This window comes from Artemia sp. Qi Xiang Cuo, chromosome 19 (genome assembly GCF_049724085.1).
Source record: "Artemia sp. Qi Xiang Cuo chromosome 19, ASM4972408v1, whole genome shotgun sequence".
Lineage (NCBI taxonomy): Eukaryota > Metazoa > Arthropoda > Branchiopoda > Anostraca > Artemiidae > Artemia > Artemia sp. Qi Xiang Cuo.
In genome coordinates this window covers 37578022-37600267 of record NC_142812.1, presented here as the reverse complement: position 1 = coordinate 37600267, position 22246 = coordinate 37578022, and the positions used below count along the sequence as shown (strand labels likewise).

Genomic DNA, 22246 nt, shown 5'->3' with positions numbered 1-22246 from the left:
AACTCCATGGGCCGCGTATAAAAAAATAAGTCCTCTTATTAGATTTAGACCGACAATAGACATTATTTGGTGTGGAAAATTGGAGCATAATTAGTTAGTACTATTTTTTTTTACTGCATGTAAACATTGGTAATATAACATTAACAAGAATAAATGTACATCGCAAAAATACATAATACTAAAATGATGATAAAAAATATATGAATATGAATGAAGTATGAATAATAAAAGCATTAAGAGAAATTTTGCTAGTGCAGCTTTTGTTTCTCCACTCTTTCAGTTAGATTTTGCAAATCGATCCCAGCCTGGGTATAGGCACATTGTAGTTGGTGTTGCAAGTTCGAGTCCGCTATATTTGAGCGTGTTTTGTTTCAAATTTTGCAGTTGTAAGTTGAATCAAAACCAAAACTAAAACAAAATGTGTACAAGATTTATGGATTTAGAGAATTTCTCTTTGGTAACGTAAGTGTTACAAAAATCTATTTTTGATTATGATGCTTCAGAAATGTTTTAATTTTTCAAAAATACGTTTAAAGTTAAAGATAATTTTACCTCACAATTTTAATCGCTAAATTTTGAATAAAACAATTTAAAAATAATTTACTTTGGTTATCACTACTTTGACCAGTATATTTTGTGAAAGTGTGATGAATCTCTTGGGCCAGAAACATTTTGAAGACGGGCTGCATGTGGGCCATGGACCATGACTTGGCCATCCCTGCTATAATCAATGAGGGAACAAAAAGTAACTTATGTCATGAGCTCAACAGTTGGATTTAATAAAAATAGACAAATACATAAAAAAAAAAATAAAAAAAAATAATCGTAATAACTAACTAAAAATCGGCTAGCGTTTTGATTTTAGTTTTTATAAAAAATTAAATAAAAAAAACAAGTTTTTTAAACTGAAAGTAAGGAGCGACATTAAAACTTAAAACGAACAGAAATTATTCCGTATATGAAAGGGACTGTCCTCTCCTCAACGCCTCACTCTTTACGCTAAAGTTTTTTATTGTTTTAAAAAATTAAGTTGTGAGACAGAGTCAAACTTTAGCGTAAAGAGCGAGGCGTTGAGGAGAGGACAGTCCCTTTCATATACGGAATAATTTCTGTTCGGTTTAAGTTTTAATGTCGCTCCTTACTTTCAGTTTAAAAAACTTGTTTTTTTTATTTAATTTTTGAACGTTTTTGAATAAATGCAGGTTTTGATCTTGGCTCACCGTACATGAATAATTAAAAAAAAAAAATTCATATTAATTTACTTTTATTTAGTTAAATGGCTTTCTCGAAACTTGTTTAATTTTATTTACGAACGTTTTTATTAGTAATAAATATACGTATATGAAAGAGACTGTCCCCTCCTCAACGCCTCGCTCTTTACGCTAAAGTTTTTTATTGTTTTAAAAAATAAAGTTGTGAGACAGAGTCAAACTTTAGCGTGAAGAGCGAGGCGTTGAGGAGGGGACAGTCCCTTTCATATACGGAATAATTTCTGTTCGTTTTAAGTTTTAATGTCGCTCCTTACTTTCAGTTTAAAAAACTTGTTTTTTTTATTAAATTTTTGAACGTTTTTGAATAAATGCAGGTTTTGATCTTGGCTCACCGTACATGAATAATTAAAACAAAATTTTCATATTAATTTATTTTTATTTAGTTAAATGGCTTTCTCGAAACTTGTTTAATTATATTTACGAACACTTTTATTAGTAATAAATAAACGTAACTTACGAATTAACGTACGTAACGAACTTCTATATTCATATATTTTTAATTTGTTTATTAGGGGGTTCGCCCCCTAGTCAATACCTTGCTCTTTAAGCGAAATTTCGAATTTTGTTCCAATTCTTTAAAAATGACCGCTTAATCACAAAGGCCGTTAATTAGAATAAATAGCTCTTATGAAAGTACTAAAAAATCTTTGGCTTAAAGAGCGAGATATTGACTACGGGGTGAACCCAATAATATATATAATATTTTCTGTTCGTTTGAAGTTTCGATGTTGCTGCTATTGCAGTTGAAATACTTGTTTTTTATATTAAATTTCTGATCTTTTTTTAAATAATGCTGGGAAGTCCGGCGTCCCCTTTATAGCAATGTCCCTTCCCCCATGAAAACATCCTTCATGGAAAGATCCTCCCACATAACCCCCGCCCCACCCCCCTCCCACACTATCACGAAAACTCTCCCATTAAAATATCTTCATACTTCCAAAGAGCGCCTCCTAGGGGCTATCAGTGGGTAAGAGTAATAACTTTCCGCCTCCGCCCCGAGACTTTAGGGTGATAAAGTCATTCAAGAGACATAATGATAATATTTCGACCATGTTGAACAAAATGGCCATCTCAAAATTTTGATCAGGTGACTTTGGAAAAAAAATGAGCGTGGGAGGGGGCCTAGTTGCCCTCCATTTTTTTGGTCACTTAAAAATAGCACTAGAACTTTTAGCTTCCATTCCAATGAGCCCTCCCATGATATTCTAGGAACACTGGGTCGATACGAACACCCCTGGAACAAAAAAATAAAATAAAAATAAACACGCATCCGTGATCTTTATTCTGGCAAAAAATGCAAAATTCCACATTTTTGTAGATGGGAGCTTGAAACCTCTACAGTAGGGTTCTCTGATACGCTGAATATGATGGTGTGATTTTCATTAAGGTTCTATAACTTTTAGGGGGTCTTTCCTCCTTTTTTCGAAAATCAGCCAAATTTTCTCAGGCGCCTAACTTTTGATGGGTAGAAATAAACTTGATGAAATTTATATATTTGAAATCAGCATTAAAATCTGATTCTTTTGATGTATCTATTTGTATCAAAATACCGTTTTCTAGAGTTTTGGTTACCATTGAGCCGGGTCGCTCCTTACTTACAGTTCGTTACCACGAACTGTTTGATAAAATTATAATTTTGCTGTGGTGTTTAGCTAGATGTGATGTAGTATGCTAGATGTTCTTTGTATTTTTTTCCATTTTGTATAAGAGGCAGAACTGTTCAGTATTTATCTTTTCCCTATTCAGTAAATAAAAATAAAATAAATATTATGAAAACATTGATTTTCCGAAAAGCGTAAACTCGAAGGCTGATCCTAGACTACAGTGCAGTATAAGACAATTATTGACATTCCCTTATCGGCAAATGACTTGTATTTAGGGAATAATGGGAGAAATATTTTTGTCCTATAAATTTTCCTTCTTATACTTGTGTACAGAAAAACAAACTTTTATAAATCTCAGAAAGTTTATTGATGAGTTTGGGTATTGTAAGAAAGAAGAAGGAAAAATGATGTTTGTTAATGTTTTGGGAACTAACATTAAGCCTTGGCCAAATGATTCTATGGAGCAAGAATTTCTCAAATTGAAAAGTTCCTCGTTCTTTTTAAATCATTGCCAAGGGCCATTAATGAATCCAATATATTATATCAGTTGGACCTAAGCGATTTTATGAGAAATTTCTTAGTAATACATTGAGATCTTTCTTTTTCTGATGATAAAAACATCATCAGGATATTCTTGAAGTTTGAAATTATCCCCAGATATGGTTCATGGAAATAAATAACCACTTGGGGGGGGGGAGGTGGAGCATGCCTCTCCCTGGTCTTTATGTTTTGTTTATAAGGAAAATATAAAAAAGGTATTTATCAGTGAAAATAGCAAAAAAGGTATTTTTCAAAGTACATGGGAAGCCAAAAAACACTAAGGGGTGGGGGATTCCCTCGATCCCAATTGACGCCATTGTAAGGTAACATCTCAAACAATTCGGTTAATGAGTGGAAACGATAATAACAACTTTGTTGTATGTGAAAAGGGAATGTGAGGTACCTCTTCTTTATTTCTTAATAATACCTTGGTGCCAGGGATTATTACATGTACCCCTAATATAAGAAATAAATGTCAAGTATTGCTTGTTTTAAAGTTTGTCAATAGTATCTTCTTTTTTAATAGTCAAACAGTTCGTGGTAACGAAACGTGGTAGCTCAATAGTAACCGAAACTCTAAGAAACAGAGTTTTGATAACAATGGACACATCAAAAGAATCGGATTTTGATGCTTATTCAAAATATGTAAAATCCATCAAATTTAATGGTGCCCATCAAAAGTTACGAGCATGAGAAAATTTGCCCAATTTTTAAAAAAAGGGGGAAACACCCCCAAAAATATCAAGTGATCTTAATGAAAACGACACCACTAGATTCAGCATACCTGAGAACCCTACTATAGAGGTTTCAAGCTCCTATGTACAAAAATGTGGAATTTTGCATTTTTTGCCGGAAGAAAGATCGCAGATGCGTGTTTATTTGTTTGTATGTTTGTTTGTTTTTTTCAGGGGTGATCGTATCGAACAAGTGATCGTAGAAGATTGGGAGAGGGCTCATTTATTTGAAATCAAAAGTTTTAGTGCCCTTTTTAAGTGACCAAAAATATTGGAGGGCAACTAGCCCCCCTCCCACGCTCATTTCCCCCCCAACTTCACTCGATCAAAATTTTGATATTGTAATTTTTTTCAGCATAAGTCAAAAAATCTAATAACTATGTCTTGAGGATGCCTTGAAGCTCCACAGTCCCCGGGGGAAGGGCTGCAAGCTATGAACTTTGCCCATTGTTTATATATAGTATTGGTTATTGGGAAGTATACAGACGTTTTTCAGTGGAGATTTTTCTGGTGGAGGGGAAGGAGGGTTACTTGGGAGGATTTTTCTATGGAGGAATTTTTCGTGGGGGGGAGGTAATTTTCCATGGAAGGGTAGCCGGAATTCCCAGCATTATTTAATAAAAGGATCAGAAATTAAATAAAAAGAAACAAGTTTTTTCAACTGAAAGTAAGGAGCAACATTAAAACTTAAGACGAACGGACAGGAATTATTACGTATATGAGGGGGGTTGCCCCCTCCTCAATCTCAATCAAAATGACTCCTGAATCACAAATGCCGTTTAATTAGAATAATAAACTCTTTTAAAAGTTCTAGAAAAACTTCAGCATAAAGAGCGAGGTATTGAGAAGAGGGTGACCCCCCTCATATACATAATAATTTCTGTCCGTTTTAAGTTTTAATGTTGCTCCTTACTTTCAGTCGAAAAAACTTGTTTTTTTTTTATTTAACAACATTACAAGGTAACTTGGTTGGCTAATTAGAACTGAAGCGCCCACAGTTCATTTACTTATAGAATGTTCTAAGACCAGTTATGCTTTATCATTTCCCTCAGCTAGATGGGAAAAAATGGGATAGTTAAATACTCTTAGGCGCTGTCAGAAGGGAGGAGAGATAAGTTTAAAATTTCTTTTATATCAAGGTTAGTTATACCGTCTTTGTGAGATACCTTAAGCGGCTTAAAAGTGTTATAATTTCATACATCGAATCTATAAATTACTCATTGATACCGAGACTACAATTTAATTTGGGAACTTTCGGATTTCCGTGTCATCATCCAGACGCAAGGCTTCATTGGAGACTCAATTACTGCAAAGTGGCCTAACTACTTCTTTGACAAAGAATTTCGCAACGGTGTTTTGTTCGAAAGCATGAAACGATCTTATCACATTGGCACGAGGTTTCATTTTATTGATAGTTTAGCAAGGTCGTAAATGAAGTAAAAAGAGTGAATTGTCCGATTCACTGTGTAAAATATTGTATGTTCGTTGGATTTTTTTGGAGAGTATGAAAACTACACATTTTTAGAAACTATTGCATATGCATTAGCAATGTTTCATCTGCAGAGTCAAATATGGCAACCATCTTGGATGATACAAAATAGCTGCTGTGCAACATATTTTTGTCTATAACTCAGTTTCTGAATAACCTAAAGTACAGATTTCAACTATTAAAATATCTTTAAAAGGGCCATTATAATGGTATCAAAATAAATAAACTTGATTCAAAAACAAACTGAAAATCTGTTTTATTTATTATTTTACAAGTAATCAAACATGAGTACCATACCCAACTAAATTAATGTCCATTAAGAACCAACATGCTCATTATGACTGAAATATCTGAAAGGTAATCAAAGAGTCTTGACATATCATCACATTCCATAACGATAATCGTCAGTTTAGTTTGCTTGTTTCCTCATCATTTTTACATCTACTGCTACACTGTCAAAGATCTGTTCAGGATAAGTTGTTTGTTCTGCAAAAACATCTGTCGGAAGAACAGTCTTTTTGCAGTGACAGGTTACCATTTCAATGATGGCCTTTGGAGCTAGAAGAGCATTTGTCATGGCTGCTTTCAGGTGCCATCAGACTCTTTGTGGTAGCCACTCTTCAGGGGATCCATCTGGTGATCTTGCAGAGAATTGCTAAGCTGTCCGCACACTCTGGCTTGGAAGTAGACTATCAGAACATTTTGTCGTAGATCGTCCGGGGTAAGAGGTGATTTGTCGCTTTCTGCCATATACTTGATGAACTCATGTCATCGTAGTTCAGATATGGTCGTGATATAGATATTTTTGGGGTTTAGGCTGCACAGAAAAAAACATGCTAAAGTGGCCAACATAGTTTCGGTCACTACTGCCTCTGCTGGAAGCATCTGCAAAGATCTGATAACATCGTTATCTGCCTTCATATACACTTGCACTTAGGTTACTTTGCGGATGCCACATAACCTTCCAGTGTTGTCAGCTTCAGTAAAGGTATGGAAGGCTGGCAAAGCCTTTGCTCTTTCTTCTCCCTTTCCCCTCCATATAGGCTTTATGTCCATTACTCCAGAAACCATGAATATGGACGTGTTCTCCAACATGAGATCACAGTTTGCTATGACTAACAGTAGGACACCTGTGTCTGGGGAGAAGAAAACCCTCTCTGCATGTAATGCGACGAATAATCAGAACCAGTCTTAGGACCTGAGGGTTCTCTCTTGCACGGGGTGGCTTAAATGATGCTGATTCGCTTCTTTGTTTGTAGTGGATCTGTCTGTTGTATTTGAAGCCTTACACGATGCCCTGGCATATCGTGAGTGATTCTCTGTCTACCGCTTTCTTCTTTAAGTTTCAAAGCCACCAGAAGGCCCTATTATCCAGTGGATTATGGTATACTTTTCCACTGGAACTTCATTCGTGTCACTTGTGACCTGGGTATAATTGTAGATTTTCCTTATGACCCATGTTGCTCTACAGATTGTCTACAGGTTGTCCTTTACATCACCGTGAATTTCTATTGAAGAATTAACCATCCTTTATTCGCATGGCTGTGGAGAATAGAGAACAACTGACTTTCTTCGATTTTTTTTAGGACAGGATTTTAGGTGAGGCAAGGCATTAAAGACTTGTTCTCTCAGCCACTTTGTGCTGAATGTAGGAACATGTTGGTTTAAGCCTTTTGTGCCAATCAGGCAAACATATGTAGTTTCGATATCTCCCATAGGTGGGTATGCCTGGTTTTATGTTTGGCCATCGATAAGTTTGATCAACTGAAGCAGACTTGCACGCTGTAGCAGGATGCTTTGTAACCTATTCTGCTTCGATTGGTTTTAGCTTGTCATTGCTCAGGGAAGACATGCTCTGTCCAGGAGCATTTATGGTATAGAACATCAATTGAATGCATCCTCTCCTGCTATGCTATGTGTTTCGCCTTGTTTTTAGTATGTCATTATTGAATTGTTCAATACTTTCTTTTAGAGATTTCCCAGAGTTGGCTGTACTCACCTGGTAAAGTACCTCATCCCCATCTATTTGACAGAAGAAGTAGTGTTGCTTATCGGTGGAATCATATGGGACCTCATAACAACTGCGATGATAAACTGCCTGGTGTGTACATAGTGTGTTCGTTGTACAGCTTTGGAGTCTTTGTTGTGCTTCAACAGAGTTGCCATCATGCACACTGAATCTCTGTTTAACTACATCTAGAAAACGCTAATAGGAATCTACCTTGGGATGTTGCACTAAGCATCAGACTTGCAAAGTATACACTTGTAAACCTCTATTTAAGTTCTTTCTATATGCCCTTTTTATATTGGCAGATGTAATGGTTTACGTAAATTCCAAAGATAGACGATAAACGTTGGTACATGGTATTTATTAAATAACGTGAGAATACACATAGAGAAAATAAGGTAGCACAAGAACAACTAGCTACGACGGAGGCGAAAGATGGACTGCCTTTAGAAATGAGCGAAGAATGTAACTTTTCTGGAACGGAAGTTCCAGCCCTGGGAACGACCCCTTTCCCACGACTAGCTTTAGTCCCAAGAGCTCCCCCTGGACCGCTATCGTTGACACATAAATGCCCAACTAACTAAGAAAAGAGATACCCGGAAATGCTTCTCGAATTGCTGTTAAATACTTTACAGATTCTCCCCCCTGTTTTAAGTTAAATTTCCCAAATTTGGCTAATCCCCTTCTCATTAAACCCCCAAACTTTAATTGAATTCAAAACATTCACTTCCCAAATTATTCACTTCTCGCCTACTAACATTCTACAGCATGAACTAGTAAACAATTATATAATATAAACACTACACACTACTAGCATAAGTAAAAACTTACATAGTATAAATGAACCAAACTAACAACCGTGGTCGGAAACTGGATATTTTAACACTTCACTTTTCTCTCTATACTTTAAAATAGATTTTTTCCCCATACTCCTGAATTTGACGAGGACAAGGAAAGTTGGGATTATGCATAAACTTTGAATTAGGGCAAAAGGAATGACCGGGAAAGGCTAATTAATCCTGAAAATACCAGCGAAAAATAAATGAAGTTGCAGAAACTCTAAAAATCATACCATGCTGCAATGACGTTAAGATATTATTCCCAATAAAATCCTCGGGGTTTTATTGCTGCGGAACGCCTCGGTTTAGACCTATTTGGTTTTTCTCTGCAACTTGTGGTTCGACAAATGGCAGTACTACTGTTGATATCTCTACATAACTATTAGCGCTACGCATTAAAACCGTCCTGTGAGGCATCAACCTCATCACGCGAGACATTACAACCAGCTCCCTCTCCCTGGGTAGCCAAACCGCCCTGCGAGGCATCAGTAACATCTCGCAGTGGAACAAAACCATCCCGGGAGGCAACAGGACCATCCCACGTGACCTCAAAACCAGCTCCCTTTTCCTGGGTAGCCAACCCGCCCTGCGAGGAATCAGTACCATCTCGCAGTGCAACAAAAAAAAACCATCCCGTGAGGCATCAGTACCATCCCACGGGACCTTAAAACCAGCTCCCTTTTCCTGGGTAGCCAAACCACCCTGGGAGGAATCAGTACCATCTCGCAGTTCAACAAAAAAAAACATCCCCAGAGGAATAAGTACCAACACACCGGAGATTAGAACAAGCTCCCTTTTCCTGGGTCGCCAAACCACCCAGCGAGGAATCAGTACCATCTCGCAGTGCAACAAAAAACCCATCCCGTGAGGCATCAGTACCATCCCACGGGACTTCAAAACCAGCTCCCTTTTCCTGGGTAGCCAAACCGCCCTGCGAGGAACAGGTACCATCTCGCAGTGCCTTCTCATTATCATTGAGTCCAAATTTCACCCTCGTCAGCGCAGAAAGAAATTCATCGGAAAAAGAAGACGTGTCTTCTTTCCCCACTATCTGTTCTTTCTGTTCATATTGTATTGCAACCTTATACGCATCACCTAAACAAAAAAAGAAATTCTGCTCTATTCTCTAACAAATACCGTTTGTAGGACGGTCTGATCCACTCCTTGAATAAATTTAGAGCAAATCTTCCAAGAACTACACCATCATCCCTGGCTTCTAAGGACACCCTAAATGACCTTCCTAATTTTTGCATCCTTCTATAGAATAGATATACCCTTTTCATTAAATTGAGCCACGCCTACAAACTCTGCAACCATGTTGCCTATTATTTTGCCTGGGGTATATACTACAAGTAATCCACCTTTTAAACTTGACAAATTTATAATCGTGGGATCCAGATTCCCAAAAAAGGAGCGAAACAAATCATGGGCGAAAAATGACGCAAAGCTTTTGAATCAGACCAATTTAACAACAACTGAAATTTTTGTAACTTTGCAACAAACTCAATTTTTGTAACTTTGTAACAAATTTTGTAACAAACTTAATTATTTTTCCACTTTTTGACTTTGTGAGTGGCGTTATTACTAAAAAAAAGGGGTCAATTAGCGATCCTATTACTTGGGACTGTTCTATTGGAGGATTAATTGGGGTGGTGCTCAGGGGAGTTGGAGGGTTTGTTGGGACCCATGTCTTGATCTTTTGAAGGTAATCATAAAGTTCATCTTGATCGAAATCAGGATCATTTGAGTCAAATAAAAGAGGTGGAACTATGCCATTTCCCCTTCACTGTCTTACAAAATCAAAAGCAACCTTTTTGTTATATCCAGTTTCCGCCTGATCGAGAACAGGAATAAAAACTGACATATTGAGATTAAAATTTGAAAAGCAGTTATTCTAAAAATTTAAATATTTGTTTTAAACACCGTTCTTTAATTACGGACGCTAAATTTTGGACAATAACTTCACTTCTAACAACAAGGGTCTAATAAAATTTACTGGGTTGTTTAACCGTGGTAAATCACTTACGAAAGATATTCCTTTCCAGATCCAATTGTATTTGGTTTCAATTAAATCACTAGCGTCAAATGTAGTCACAATTGAGAATTAATTTTCGATTATTGAATTCAAAATGTTAAATTTTGGTTGGAAACTGTCAAATGTAGATCACACGTCGACTGTATAAAATCAGGTAAAATAAACCACCAACCGTAGAATGGCTAAGTGAAGGTAGAAATCAACCAGAGACTCTCAGTTGTAGAAATTTTAATTAGTAGGTAGAAGCTATCGCGAGGGACTCCATATTAGGCATTGCGTAACAGCCTATTTCAAAATGTTCATTTAAAAGAAAGTGTTTCTCAAGAAGGCGCTTTGAAATGAAGAAAGTTCAATAGCTCGTAACGTTTCGATGTCTTATTAATCAGTCTTTTGCAGTATTTGCAGCTCAATATCACAGTCTGGTAGCGGGCGAAATACTCTTCAATATGTTGCCAGTATTTAGCATAAGATGTCGTAAATACTTATAACGGTCACTCAAATGTCACTTGGAGGTTTTCCACTAGTGATATATGCTCCACTAGCTTTAACCGCTTGCCACCACTCTGTAAACCTCTATTTAGCTTCTTTCCATATACCCTTTTATATTGGCAGATGTGATGGTTTACGTAAATTCCAAAGATAGACGATAAACGTTGGTACATGGTCTTTATTAAATAACGTGAGAATACACATAGAGAAAATAAGGTAGCACAAGAACAACTCGCTACGACGAAGGCGAAAGATGGACTGCCTTTAGAAATGAGCGAAGAATGTAACTTTCCTGGAACGGAAGTTCCAGCCCTGGGAACGACCCCTTTCCCACGACTAGCTTTAGTCCCAAGAGCTCCCCCCTGGACCGCTATCGTTGACACATAAATGCCCAACTAACTAAGAAAAGAGATACCCGGAAATGCTTCTCGAATTGCTGTTAAATACTTTACACACTATTTACAGTTGATGAGCCCCTGACCTTGACTAGTAGGTCCCTCTGGATTTTTCTGCTTGTAAAAACGATGTTAATCCTTATCACTAGATGCTCTTTTACTAGATCGGATTTTACTGAAATTCAAAAATCAAATTGACTCGTAACCTAAAAAAAAAGTGATCCCGTTAGATGTACCAGACCGAGATGTTTTTCCAGTTTTGCGTTTTTTAATTTACAATGTGTAGGACAAAATGATTAAACCATGAATACCACGAGTCAATTAGTGTGAATCAATTTTGCTGATAGATCTTGTATAATTCATTGTTCAATGTATTTAGCATAAGTATATTACAACAATCATTCAAAACTAGTATTACATATTTGTTGGAAACAAAGATTGAACATCCCGTGTTTATAAAATATTAGAATTGAGAACATATAGTGTGTGGTGCATGATGTAATTGATTCTTGTGGTCATGTAAATGGTAGTTTAGAAGATAAATTTATTGCTCAGGATTAATTAGAAGCTAAGATATTGACAAAAACTAAATTGATTTTGTGATAAATTTATCCAGCTGTTTTGAAGCTTAAAACATTACGACTTTTTTTGGTTTGGGCATCGCTTGCGTTGAACAAAGTTAAAGCAAAACATGAGTTCCAGTTTCTTATTTGTCTATGTACGTCTTTAGAGAACAAGTGATGTCCTATAACAGGCCAAACAAATCCCTTGGGAAATTTTTGATGCAAGAATGAAATTCGGCTGAGCAGGCAGCAGTCCTCAAGTAAATCATCTTTGTTGGCTAATTTTACTGCGGGATAATGGAAGACTCCATAGTGAATACATACAGAGTCGAAGAGCCCCAATGACTTGTAAATAAGACTTGCGTAGTGTCCGACATCTTTGTAAGTTTTTACTGGGTCTTACGCCACAGTTAGTTCGCATCGAAGATTGTGATGGTGCTGTTCTTCTAGCATAATATTTTTTTCTTCTGCAGTTTCATTTTTGACTCGTTCTGATTCCCGCTGCCCTTTAACAGTACATTTTGTTCTTCACTGTCATTTTTGACACTCTCTGATACTCGCTTTAGCGTGTCTGCTAACCAGACAATTCTTTGTTCTTCCCTTTTATTTTTGACGCGTTATGTTGCTTGTAATTCTCACTGCTGATTATCTTCTAACTGCAAATTTCTTTGTTCTTGGGGTCATATATCTTCTAACCACACATTTCACAGTTCTTCATTTTCATTTTGATTGGTTCTGATCCTTATTGTCGTACGTCTTCTAACCGCATATTTTATTTGTTTACACTTTCGTTTTTGAGTCGTTGTGATTCTCGCTGCCACTTATCTTTTAACTGCATATTTATATGTTCTTCAGTTCTGTTTTTTACTTGTTTTAATTGTTGGTCTTGCTAATATTCTAACTACATATCTCTTTCATCTTTATTTTCGTTTATCATTGCTTTGGACATTTTTAGTGCCTTAGCCTTTGCCTTAGCTGCTTGGATTGGGCTTGCTACTTTTGATGGTCTAGGTTGTTCATTATCACCCGTCGTACATTTACATTTCTCAGGTCTTTCTGTGGATATTGTCTCACTTGTTGTTCCAGTTTGTTCATTTTGAGCTTACGGTTTTGTCCTCTTTTCTTCTTTTTTGTGCTCATTTTGTGCTTACCTTAATTTAAGTTTGTGTCCATTAGATATTATAAAAATGCCTTTTCAAATTTACATCTGTGAATATGGGGAAGGGAATGTACATATTTCTAAATTTGTGTTCTTAAAACACTTCTAAAACGGTTTTAAAATCTATTTTTCTTGTGTCTTCACTTTTAATCAACATAATTACTTAACTATTTAGTCTATCCTGATTGTTGTTGATATCAGGTAGTTTTTTTATCGGTTTTAGCCCTGAGAATGATCTCTCTTATGAAACAACGCTTACTGGAATTGTCAAGAACATTTCACAATTTCGAAAATCAATTGTTCATTTTGATGGTGGCGCGGGGCCCGATTGGGCCTAATCGCTCGAATTACCCGTTATCCGGTCCTGCTCGGACTATCTGTCTTTGCTTTTTTCTACAATTAGCCATGTTTTGATGCCTACTTCAAAATATTTGATTTTAATTCAAAATCAACGGACGTCATTTGATGCGTGCAAATTTCAAAAATGCAATTCGGTAGGTGGATAAAGATGAATCTCATACCAAATGATAGTAAAATTGTTGTCTTATGTTGTAACGTTAAAAACTCAGGACCGCACGGAAATAACATACCAAAAACTTGCAATTGGGTAAGTGTACTCTTGTCTTACGGATAGAGGATCAAGTTGTAACATGCAAGAAAGGCTATTTTGGGGATAGGGTGTAAGAGAAATTTGAGTTTTGGACTAGGGAGAAGAGGACATTTTTTGTAATGCCTGTCATTGGTCTATAGATTGCTAGAAATGGATTAATCCCCAATTTTCTGCTTTTTAAAATACCCTTGGTTCTAGCCCAGTTAAATATACTATTTTTGTTTTGAAATCAACTGTTTCGAGCCAGGTTATTTTTTTGTGACGTAGCTTCATGATTTAATTAACTGTCTATATGATACTAGCTCTTGCTTTTTTTTTGGGGGGGGGGTTCTGCGTTGTTTTGTTTTCTTACTTGATTCCAGCAAATTTTTGTTGTTTTTTTTTTATTGTGAAAGAAGCTTTATTGAATAAAATTACTATCTTTTTTTGTATCTTGAAAGTGAGAATGATAAGACTGTTCCTTGCTTATAATGGTTCACTCTTGTTCCAATCCATTCCATTATTTCTTTTAATTTCTGAAAGATCAAGTAAGTATTAGCTAGATAAGTTGCAGTTGGAAACCAAGTTGAATGCCATGTCAAAAATCATTGACAATTTTCAAATTGGAGTTTGTGTTTCTCCACGTTATCACGATGAACGTTTGGATTGTATTTGACTAACTGCTTATTTACAATAAATTGGAATTTTCAATAAATCAAATAAGATTTAAAAGTTCTGTTTCGATTCTGCTTTATTAATAAAGAATTTCTTGGATGACTTCTGAATAGACCCTTTCTCATTTATTTTTTTTGGGGAGGGGGTGGAACTTGTGTTTTGGACTCTCATACAATGCCATTTTTTTCTTCCATCAGCTTGCTTCCGATAAATTTTTTCCTTGCCAGTTATGTAAAGGTTCGTGTTCAAAAATGTTTTCACTGTGTGACTTACTTCTTTTCAGCCCAGTTCAGCGTATAAAAGAGCTGGTCTATGTCCTACTTGAGATGAAGGTTGAGAAGCCGGCTGAGATTTTTCGATGAAATCTAAGGTTTAGTATGATTTTAAAATTACTATTCAGTAACTGCTTCTATTTGAAGTTAAGTGAATTTTTTTTCAAAAAGCTCAAGGTGGATTTTGTTACGTTGCAACATTTTGTACCACCTATTAAAAAAAAAAATAATAATAATGGAGTTGAATGCGGGTAATTCTCGTCTTGCGACAAGTTTCTGTTCCTGGTGGCAGTTTGTCATGCGTTTATTTGTCATTTGTGAAAGTATATGAAATTGATCATTATTATTTTAGGTTAAGGAAAAGCAAAACATAATGTTTCACTTTAACAGTATCCCACCCTCCCCTTGGGCTACTAAATCCGATAGGTAGAGAGTAATAAAATAATAAAAAACTAATATTATTCGAAATGGATACAGAAAAGCTATTTCTGAGAAAAATCTACTTTAAAAACTCTTAGTTGTTATTATTCTCCAAGACCATGCCTGTTTTTAACCTCCAAAATGTGGTGAAATCTACTGTGATATAAAGGCAACCTACGACTGCAAACTGCGAAAAAAAGAAACCTATCTACATGCATGTGATCATACAGGTCAACTATCAATTTTACAAGAGAAATCCTTACATTAAATATCTGCTACGAACTGTTTATCTTGATATGGATGGGATAGAAGTTAAAGTTAAAAGAAAAAAATGTAGTTACTACGTTACTTTTGTGCTGAGACATAATTAAAACTACATAGTTAATAGGGTCTAGGAAGGTGTATTTTGACTTTTCATTTGGAGCTCGATTATTTGTCGAGTACACACAAAGTTTTCCGCTTGTTCAGTAGCCAACCGGGTGGCGTATGAGAATCACGTGCCACCATCTTCTGCTAAGGCTGATGTTCTTAAATCCATGGTAATATTTTCCTATGCTATGGAAATGGATCCTACCCTAAGCCTGGTAGGTCATCAGACTTTTTTTTTTTGCAATCCCTTTTTGAAAACTGCTCTAAAAATCAGCCGATCAAATTTTTCTGATTTTTGTTTCTTTAAAATCACTATTAGCACGGTGAAAAAGAAATGCTCGGGACTAGATCATTTCTACATTGAAAAACGAAAACCGCAGCTTGATAGTCTCGCAGTTCACCATGTTAACCAAATCCAAAGAGTTAAAACAAGCACATGTATCCTTTTCTTCTTGAACATGCTTACCCGTTATCCTTACTGCTTTGTTTTGCAGAATTTGTATTCTTTTGAAATACCGTAAAAATTGTTTCTCCAAATGAGACAGCCATAAGAGATATATGGAAGAATAATTGAATGATATATCATTAGTTGAATTCTTGTGGCCGAAATTGTGGTGTTGTCGTATCTGGCAATTTTGGAAAAAATTGCAGAGCTATGATGCCTCCATGACAGATTAGAATCAATGAAAAACCCTAATGATGGTAGGCAATTTACTTGATGAGCAGGCTTTCCAGATAAATTAACAAGACCATTTGCATCAACAGGGGTTCTTGCTCTGCAGGATATCGTAAAGAAGGTCTTATTTAAATTGATTCAGAATAAATTAAGGTTCATAAAAACTTCCAGCTTTCTCAACGCTTCATTGGCTTTTTGCACAAGCTCAACAAGAGACTTCGCTCATATTGTTAATAATGTGTACAAAGGCGTCACAAGCCAAAATGCTTGGGTGGGGAGGGGGTAATGGATTTTACCAACTGGTTGATCATTTTTATTGATTGTTTCGGGTGATATTGCTATTAAAATTAGTTCTTCTTTTTAACGACAAAGACTGATCTTCTTTCATTAATTTTAAATCATGTATTTCCATCAGCCCATTTAACTTGGAAAAAAAAAATTCGGCGATAAAATTACATGCTGTCGACATGTAGCAAATATACTCCTAGAGTACCCAATTATTTGGTTTGGGACGGGGGTCAGTGGCATGACTCTGTAAGCTCAGCCAGAGTCGACCGAGATCTAAATGGGTACCTGGAGAAACCTGGGGAAGGTAAACAGGAAGGGTGTGCGAAAGCACAAGAGGGTTGGCCCCTAATCCCCCTTTGCACTTCCTGGCTGAAGGGTTAAGAAACGGAGATCAGCACCGCCGGTAGCGACTGTAAAGTCCAATGCCGCATTCTTTACCTTTTTACCTTCACCTGTTACGGAGCGTTTGCCCAATCCACATTTTAATTAATGCCAGCGTGAAACAACATCATTTAATACTACCTCTATGGATCTTTCATTAAGGCAACTTTCAAACCACTACTACGGGACACCGCGAACTTCTAGACACTTAAGTAGATCCAGGAAAATCCTGAAATTTACAGTATCAATTGGCTTTCTTATGTCTATGAAAATTGACATTAATATCTGTTATCCAGTGCTCTAGTTACATAATCAACCAGATACTGCAAAGTATGAGTTGTGAAGTAGCCCTTGCGGAACCCAAATTGGGATTCACTTAATAAGCCATTAGTCTTGGAAAAATTATAAAGGCGTTTGTTGACGACTTTCTCTAATATCTCGGACAAAAGAGGCAAAATCGATATTGGTCTCAATGTGACTTTTGAAAACAGGGTTTTCAATGTCACTTTTGCAGCCACCCTTATGGAGAGGGATAACTTTCGTGACTTCAATCTGTTCAGAGAACTTACCTTTTTCCAGAAAAGCATTAATTATAATAACCATCCAGGGTAATATGTAACCTAAGATCGCTTTAAGTCCTCGAAGAGACAAGCTGAAATTGATTCCAGTGACTTAACAATCATGGTCTTATCATCATGGTCGCAACCACTTAAATTAATTTCTTAACTTACCGTATTTTATTTTCCGTTTACTAAATCATTTATTGTATTCCTTGTTTCTTTCATCTTGTCTTCACATTCCCCAAGTTTGCGATTATAAACTCAGAGGTATACGTATTATGTTATGTGGAAAACGCTTCGTTATTCAGCTCGAGAATGCCACTCTTTTTACACGTTTAAAATAATGAAAAAATTTTTTATTTTTGATTATTATTTTTATAAGCTTTTCTCCATTATTATTTTCATTAATTTTAGGTTCAATTTGAGCCGGTCTAGTTTTTGCTGAATGATCAGAATACAGTTTCGTAAATCACCAAAATCTTCCCACCTTCCCTCTCTCCTTTATTCCCTTTCTCGCTCTCTCTCTCTCTCTCTTTCTCTCTCGCTCTCTCTATCTCTTTCTCTTTCTCTCCTTACCACTCTTTCTTTTTTTTATTGCTTATTAGTTAGTGTTTAAATAGTATATGTATCGTCTCCCTCCTTTATAAGCCATAAAGCCTTTGTATGATCAGCGCCTTGTATTTTTTTATGTTTTTGTTTTTGTTGACGAATATTTCTTGTCTTGTCAATCGTGTGTATTTCCCGTTTAATCACAGCTCGTGCTGTTTTATTCTCTTAATTATAAAAATAGCACAGTGTTTAAAAGCCAGAAGCCTTAGCAAAATATTTTGTGTGACTCTTAACCTGTTTTAACATTGACATCCTTTTTTTTTGTCCCAATAATGCTATGGTTTTATCGTGGAAGCTGACCTGGCTCGTTGAGCTACAAGTAGGCCTTGAAATTAGTTACGATGTTGTTTAACCAAATCCAATTCTTTAGGTTTATTAACAACATTGTGTTTCCTTGGCTGGTAATTGTTTTAGTTGTTTTTAACTTTTAACGTTCAGGTATACAAAGTTGCATTTTATCATTGAAACGTGCTTAATCTTATGAAAATAAAAACCATATACATTTTCAGTTTTCGTCTTCCTTATAAACTTTATAATGCGGGAAACGTAACTAATTAGGAGTAAAAGCTAACAGTTATGCTTTTGTCTAACGATCCGACTTGAACAGTGAAGGGAAAGTTTAGGGCCTTCTAATTCTTCTCATACGGACATCTAGCAGAATAGGATCTCAACCAACCTTGTTCGACATTTGCCGCGGTTCTTATCCATTTTGAACTATATAGGGAAGGGCAAACGGGTTTACTAATTTGGATCTAGCTTGTTGAGAAGCAAGAGTAAGTGTCACGGTTCTGCCTCTCGGATATTCGTACCTGATCTAGGAGGAGGGGTACCTCCTCCTAGATTCGTTCCCGATCTAGGAGGAGGGGTCCTTAAATACTTTTCATCAGCACATTTGGCAGAAAGGGTTATCGGATCCTAACAAAACTTGTGTGTGTTTTTTTTTTTGGGGGGGGGGGTGAGCTAATGTCTTAGTTATGAATTTGGGAAATCAGGACGCGACCCGAATTCTTTCGGGAGGGAGAGGTGCTCCAAATTCATGTCTTGGGAACAGTAACCAGAGATGTTCTTCGGGTCTCAGTCAAACTTAGTCAGAAGCAATATTAGATGGAATATTTCTAGCTTTTTGAAGTCAAAGACTAATTCAACTACAATCTAACTTTTGAGAAGGAAGGGTCTCATTAGTCCCTTTTCGTCAAGACATCCTTTAGAAGGGGACATCGGACCTCAACCATATTCAGTAAGGACCAAGAAATTGTGTCATGGTTGCGCTTTTTTAGATTCTGGTAATTGATCCGACATCCTAGGAGAGTGTTGGGGGGAGGGGGGGGGTTGGCGGACCATCTATCAAAAAGGACATTGGGTCCCAACCAAAGTTGGTGGGAAGTATTAGTTTGCATCCTTGTCTTCTTTTTATTACCTTTTTTTTTGTCTAGACGCAATCCGACCTCTGCTGAGGGGAAGGGATCCTTAAATTCTTGTTATAGCATCATTTGCCGCAATTTTTTTTATTTTCTTTTAAATTGGGTGGAAATTAAGAGTAGGCTAATGGACTTTGTGTAGTAATTTCGGGGTCTCTATCCAATTTGACATTTTTGTGAGAAGAAAGTCCTTTTGATTTTTATCATCTTGACATCTACCGGAACAGTTTGCCTGATAAAACCAAACTTGAAAAGAATTAAGAACTAGTGTTGTAATTGTGCTTCTCAGGGCTCAGGGTCAATCCCAAATCTGTGTACAATAAGAAAGGAGTGGTATTATTGTTTTAGGTATATCTAAAAAAAATTCTGAGAAGCGAAATTTGATTTCCATGTTTTGGCTTTTTTGGTCCAAATACGATCAAGCATCTTTAGGCGGATGGAGTCTCTAAACTCTTGCAAGTCAGAATATCCTTCAGAGGAGGGGCTCATTTCCTACCAAACTTGATAAGAGTTGTTTCTTGGGTCCGCCAAATGTGAAATATCTAAGGTGGAGAGACAGGAGTGAATAATATTCTAGTTATCTAAAAGGGTCCGTTGGACCTCTATTGCAAAACCTAGTCAGAGAAAATCGTTAATATTCTATATACGCATTTTTAGAGTCCAGGATTGATTGACTTCTGTGGGGAAGGAGGAAAGGGTGTCCTTACATTCTTATCGTAACCAAATTTTCTAGAAGGTAACATAGGACCCCGACCAAACTTGCTAGGAACAAGAGCTCTGCTTAAAATTTTTGTCTTTTTATGGTATTTGGATTTAATTGAAGCTCTGCGCGAATGGGCTACGATCTTGTAATCTTTATCTAGGTAATCTAGGCTTTGGGTATTTGCATTTATATTTGTAATCTAAAGTGAAGATTCAAGTAAGAATTAAAAGGCCCCTTTCTTTGATTTCATTAACGCAAAAGAAGATACAAAAGATGGCCCATAAATATGTCACTAGTAGTCACTTTACTTTAAGCCTCCGAGATGAGGGATTAATTCAAATCCCATTCAAGAGGGGAAGAAATATGCCCCTAGAAAAAAGAGTACATGAAAGTATCGTCAACAGAGGGAAATGGCAATTAGCTTAAGCAAGTCACTTGGAAAATTGTTAGAGACCTTCTGAGATAGAAGACTTGATATATGGTTTGGAACAGTAAGGAATAATAGGAAAAACTGGCTAATTTAACTGTAAGCTCTTTAATGAAATTGTGAGATGGAACTGGAACATGAAACATTACTTTGAGAAACGATTAATCTCTTAGTCGTTTTTATAACAGTCATCACTAATCAGATAAGGATCCAAAATAGAATCAAAATAAGATACGATAATTGTTGTAAGTCATAAATATTTCAATAACCTACTTTTGCAATGATGAAGGTCTGATTTTTTTTTCCCCAATGCTTCGAGACCGAATGCTCTGAGACAAGAGCTTTGTGGTAAAAAGTTTTTTTGTTGCAATGCCCGAGCATCGAAGGGTTTTTTCGCTTTTCGTTTCAACAACCAAAAGTATTAGTTCAAATATTTTGAAAGACAGTTGATAAATAAAACAATTACGATTCACAAATGGCTATGTCTGTTTCCACTCTTAAATATTTTTAGTAAAGTGCTTGTCCATCTTTAGCGTAAAGAGCTTTGATTGAGGGTGGTAGCCCACCTTATTACGTTTGTTATAAGTTTTAATATTGCATTTAGCTTTCAGTTGATAACACTTATTTTTCAATATTAATTCTAATGTCACAGTATGTCTGATATAAGAAAGGAATATAGAATTTCAATCCTATAGCAATTAATAGCCAATGTGGAGGAAATGTTTTATGGGTACTTTATTTTATTTACGCCTGTATTGGAGGCTGCGAGTTTGGACTCGAACCAGTTTACATAGTGCACTGTATAATATGCTTGCTCATTACTTCAGTCGCCGTTATCGTTGAGCTTGACAGTCCTTCGATAAAAGAATTAAAAAAAAAATCAACTTTCTTATAGCTTACTACTTAATGTAACTGTTTATCCTTTGATCTTGGTGTCAGTTCAAAACACTTGATAATATGGAAGTGACCATGTCTTCAACTTAACCCTTAAGTATGATGGCCATAATAGTCAGCGGTATTTTCTTTATTTTGGGGGGGGGGGATTTTATATACTTGTTTATAAGTTTTTCTGACTATTTTACCAACTGAGGTTGATAACACTGCAGTAAAGTTACAGAAAAGTGGTTAAACACGGTATGACAGTTCCACTGTTTAATAATTTTGTTTAACTTTTATTTCTGTAAATATTTCTAAATATGTACATGGCTACTCAAAATTGCTTTTTAACTGCTCTCCAAACTACTTTTAGAAAATCACCAGTTAAATCGGCTTTACGGGCCATGGAACCTTTATGCGATCTCTGATTGTGTGTATTATTGAGTATTGTTTTTAATATATATATATATATATATATATATATATATATATATATATATATATATATATATATATATATATATATATATATATATATATATATATATATATATATATATATATCTAAAAAAATCTTTTCATGAACAGCGGGTTTGATGTAGCGGCACTCCCTCCCTGAACACCTTTTACATACAATAATTTTTGCTTGGTTTAAGTTTCCTTTATTTCCGTTTTTTTTTCGTTTGTCGTTCCGCACTTTCATTTGAAAAAAATCTCAATTTTCTTTTATAAACCAAATGATCAGAAGAGTTCTTTACAGAAAATAAGCTGTAGCTGACAATACAGATAAAATAAAAATATGTTTATGTATTTTCAGAATTGAACTCGCATTATCAGTAAAGAGCATTCACTATTCC

The 22246-nt window shown here is 35.9% G+C and overlaps 1 protein-coding gene across 3 annotated transcripts in view; it reads left to right on the top strand.

Annotated features, from left to right (window-relative positions):
* The window catches only part of LOC148940802 (nischarin-like), a 216672-nt gene that overhangs the window by 130438 nt on the left and 63988 nt on the right, over positions 1-22246 (top strand). For 2 of the 3 annotated variants that reach the window (XM_089105681.1, XM_089105683.1), the window contains one exon: positions 14674-16729. In XM_089105681.1, coding sequence (XP_088961807.1) covers positions 14674-14715 — 42 coding nt within the window. In that variant the 3' untranslated portion in view covers positions 14716-16729. Of the gene's footprint in view, positions 1-14673; positions 16730-22246 lie in introns of those variants that run through there. The other variant, XM_089105682.1, reaches the window with a different exon arrangement.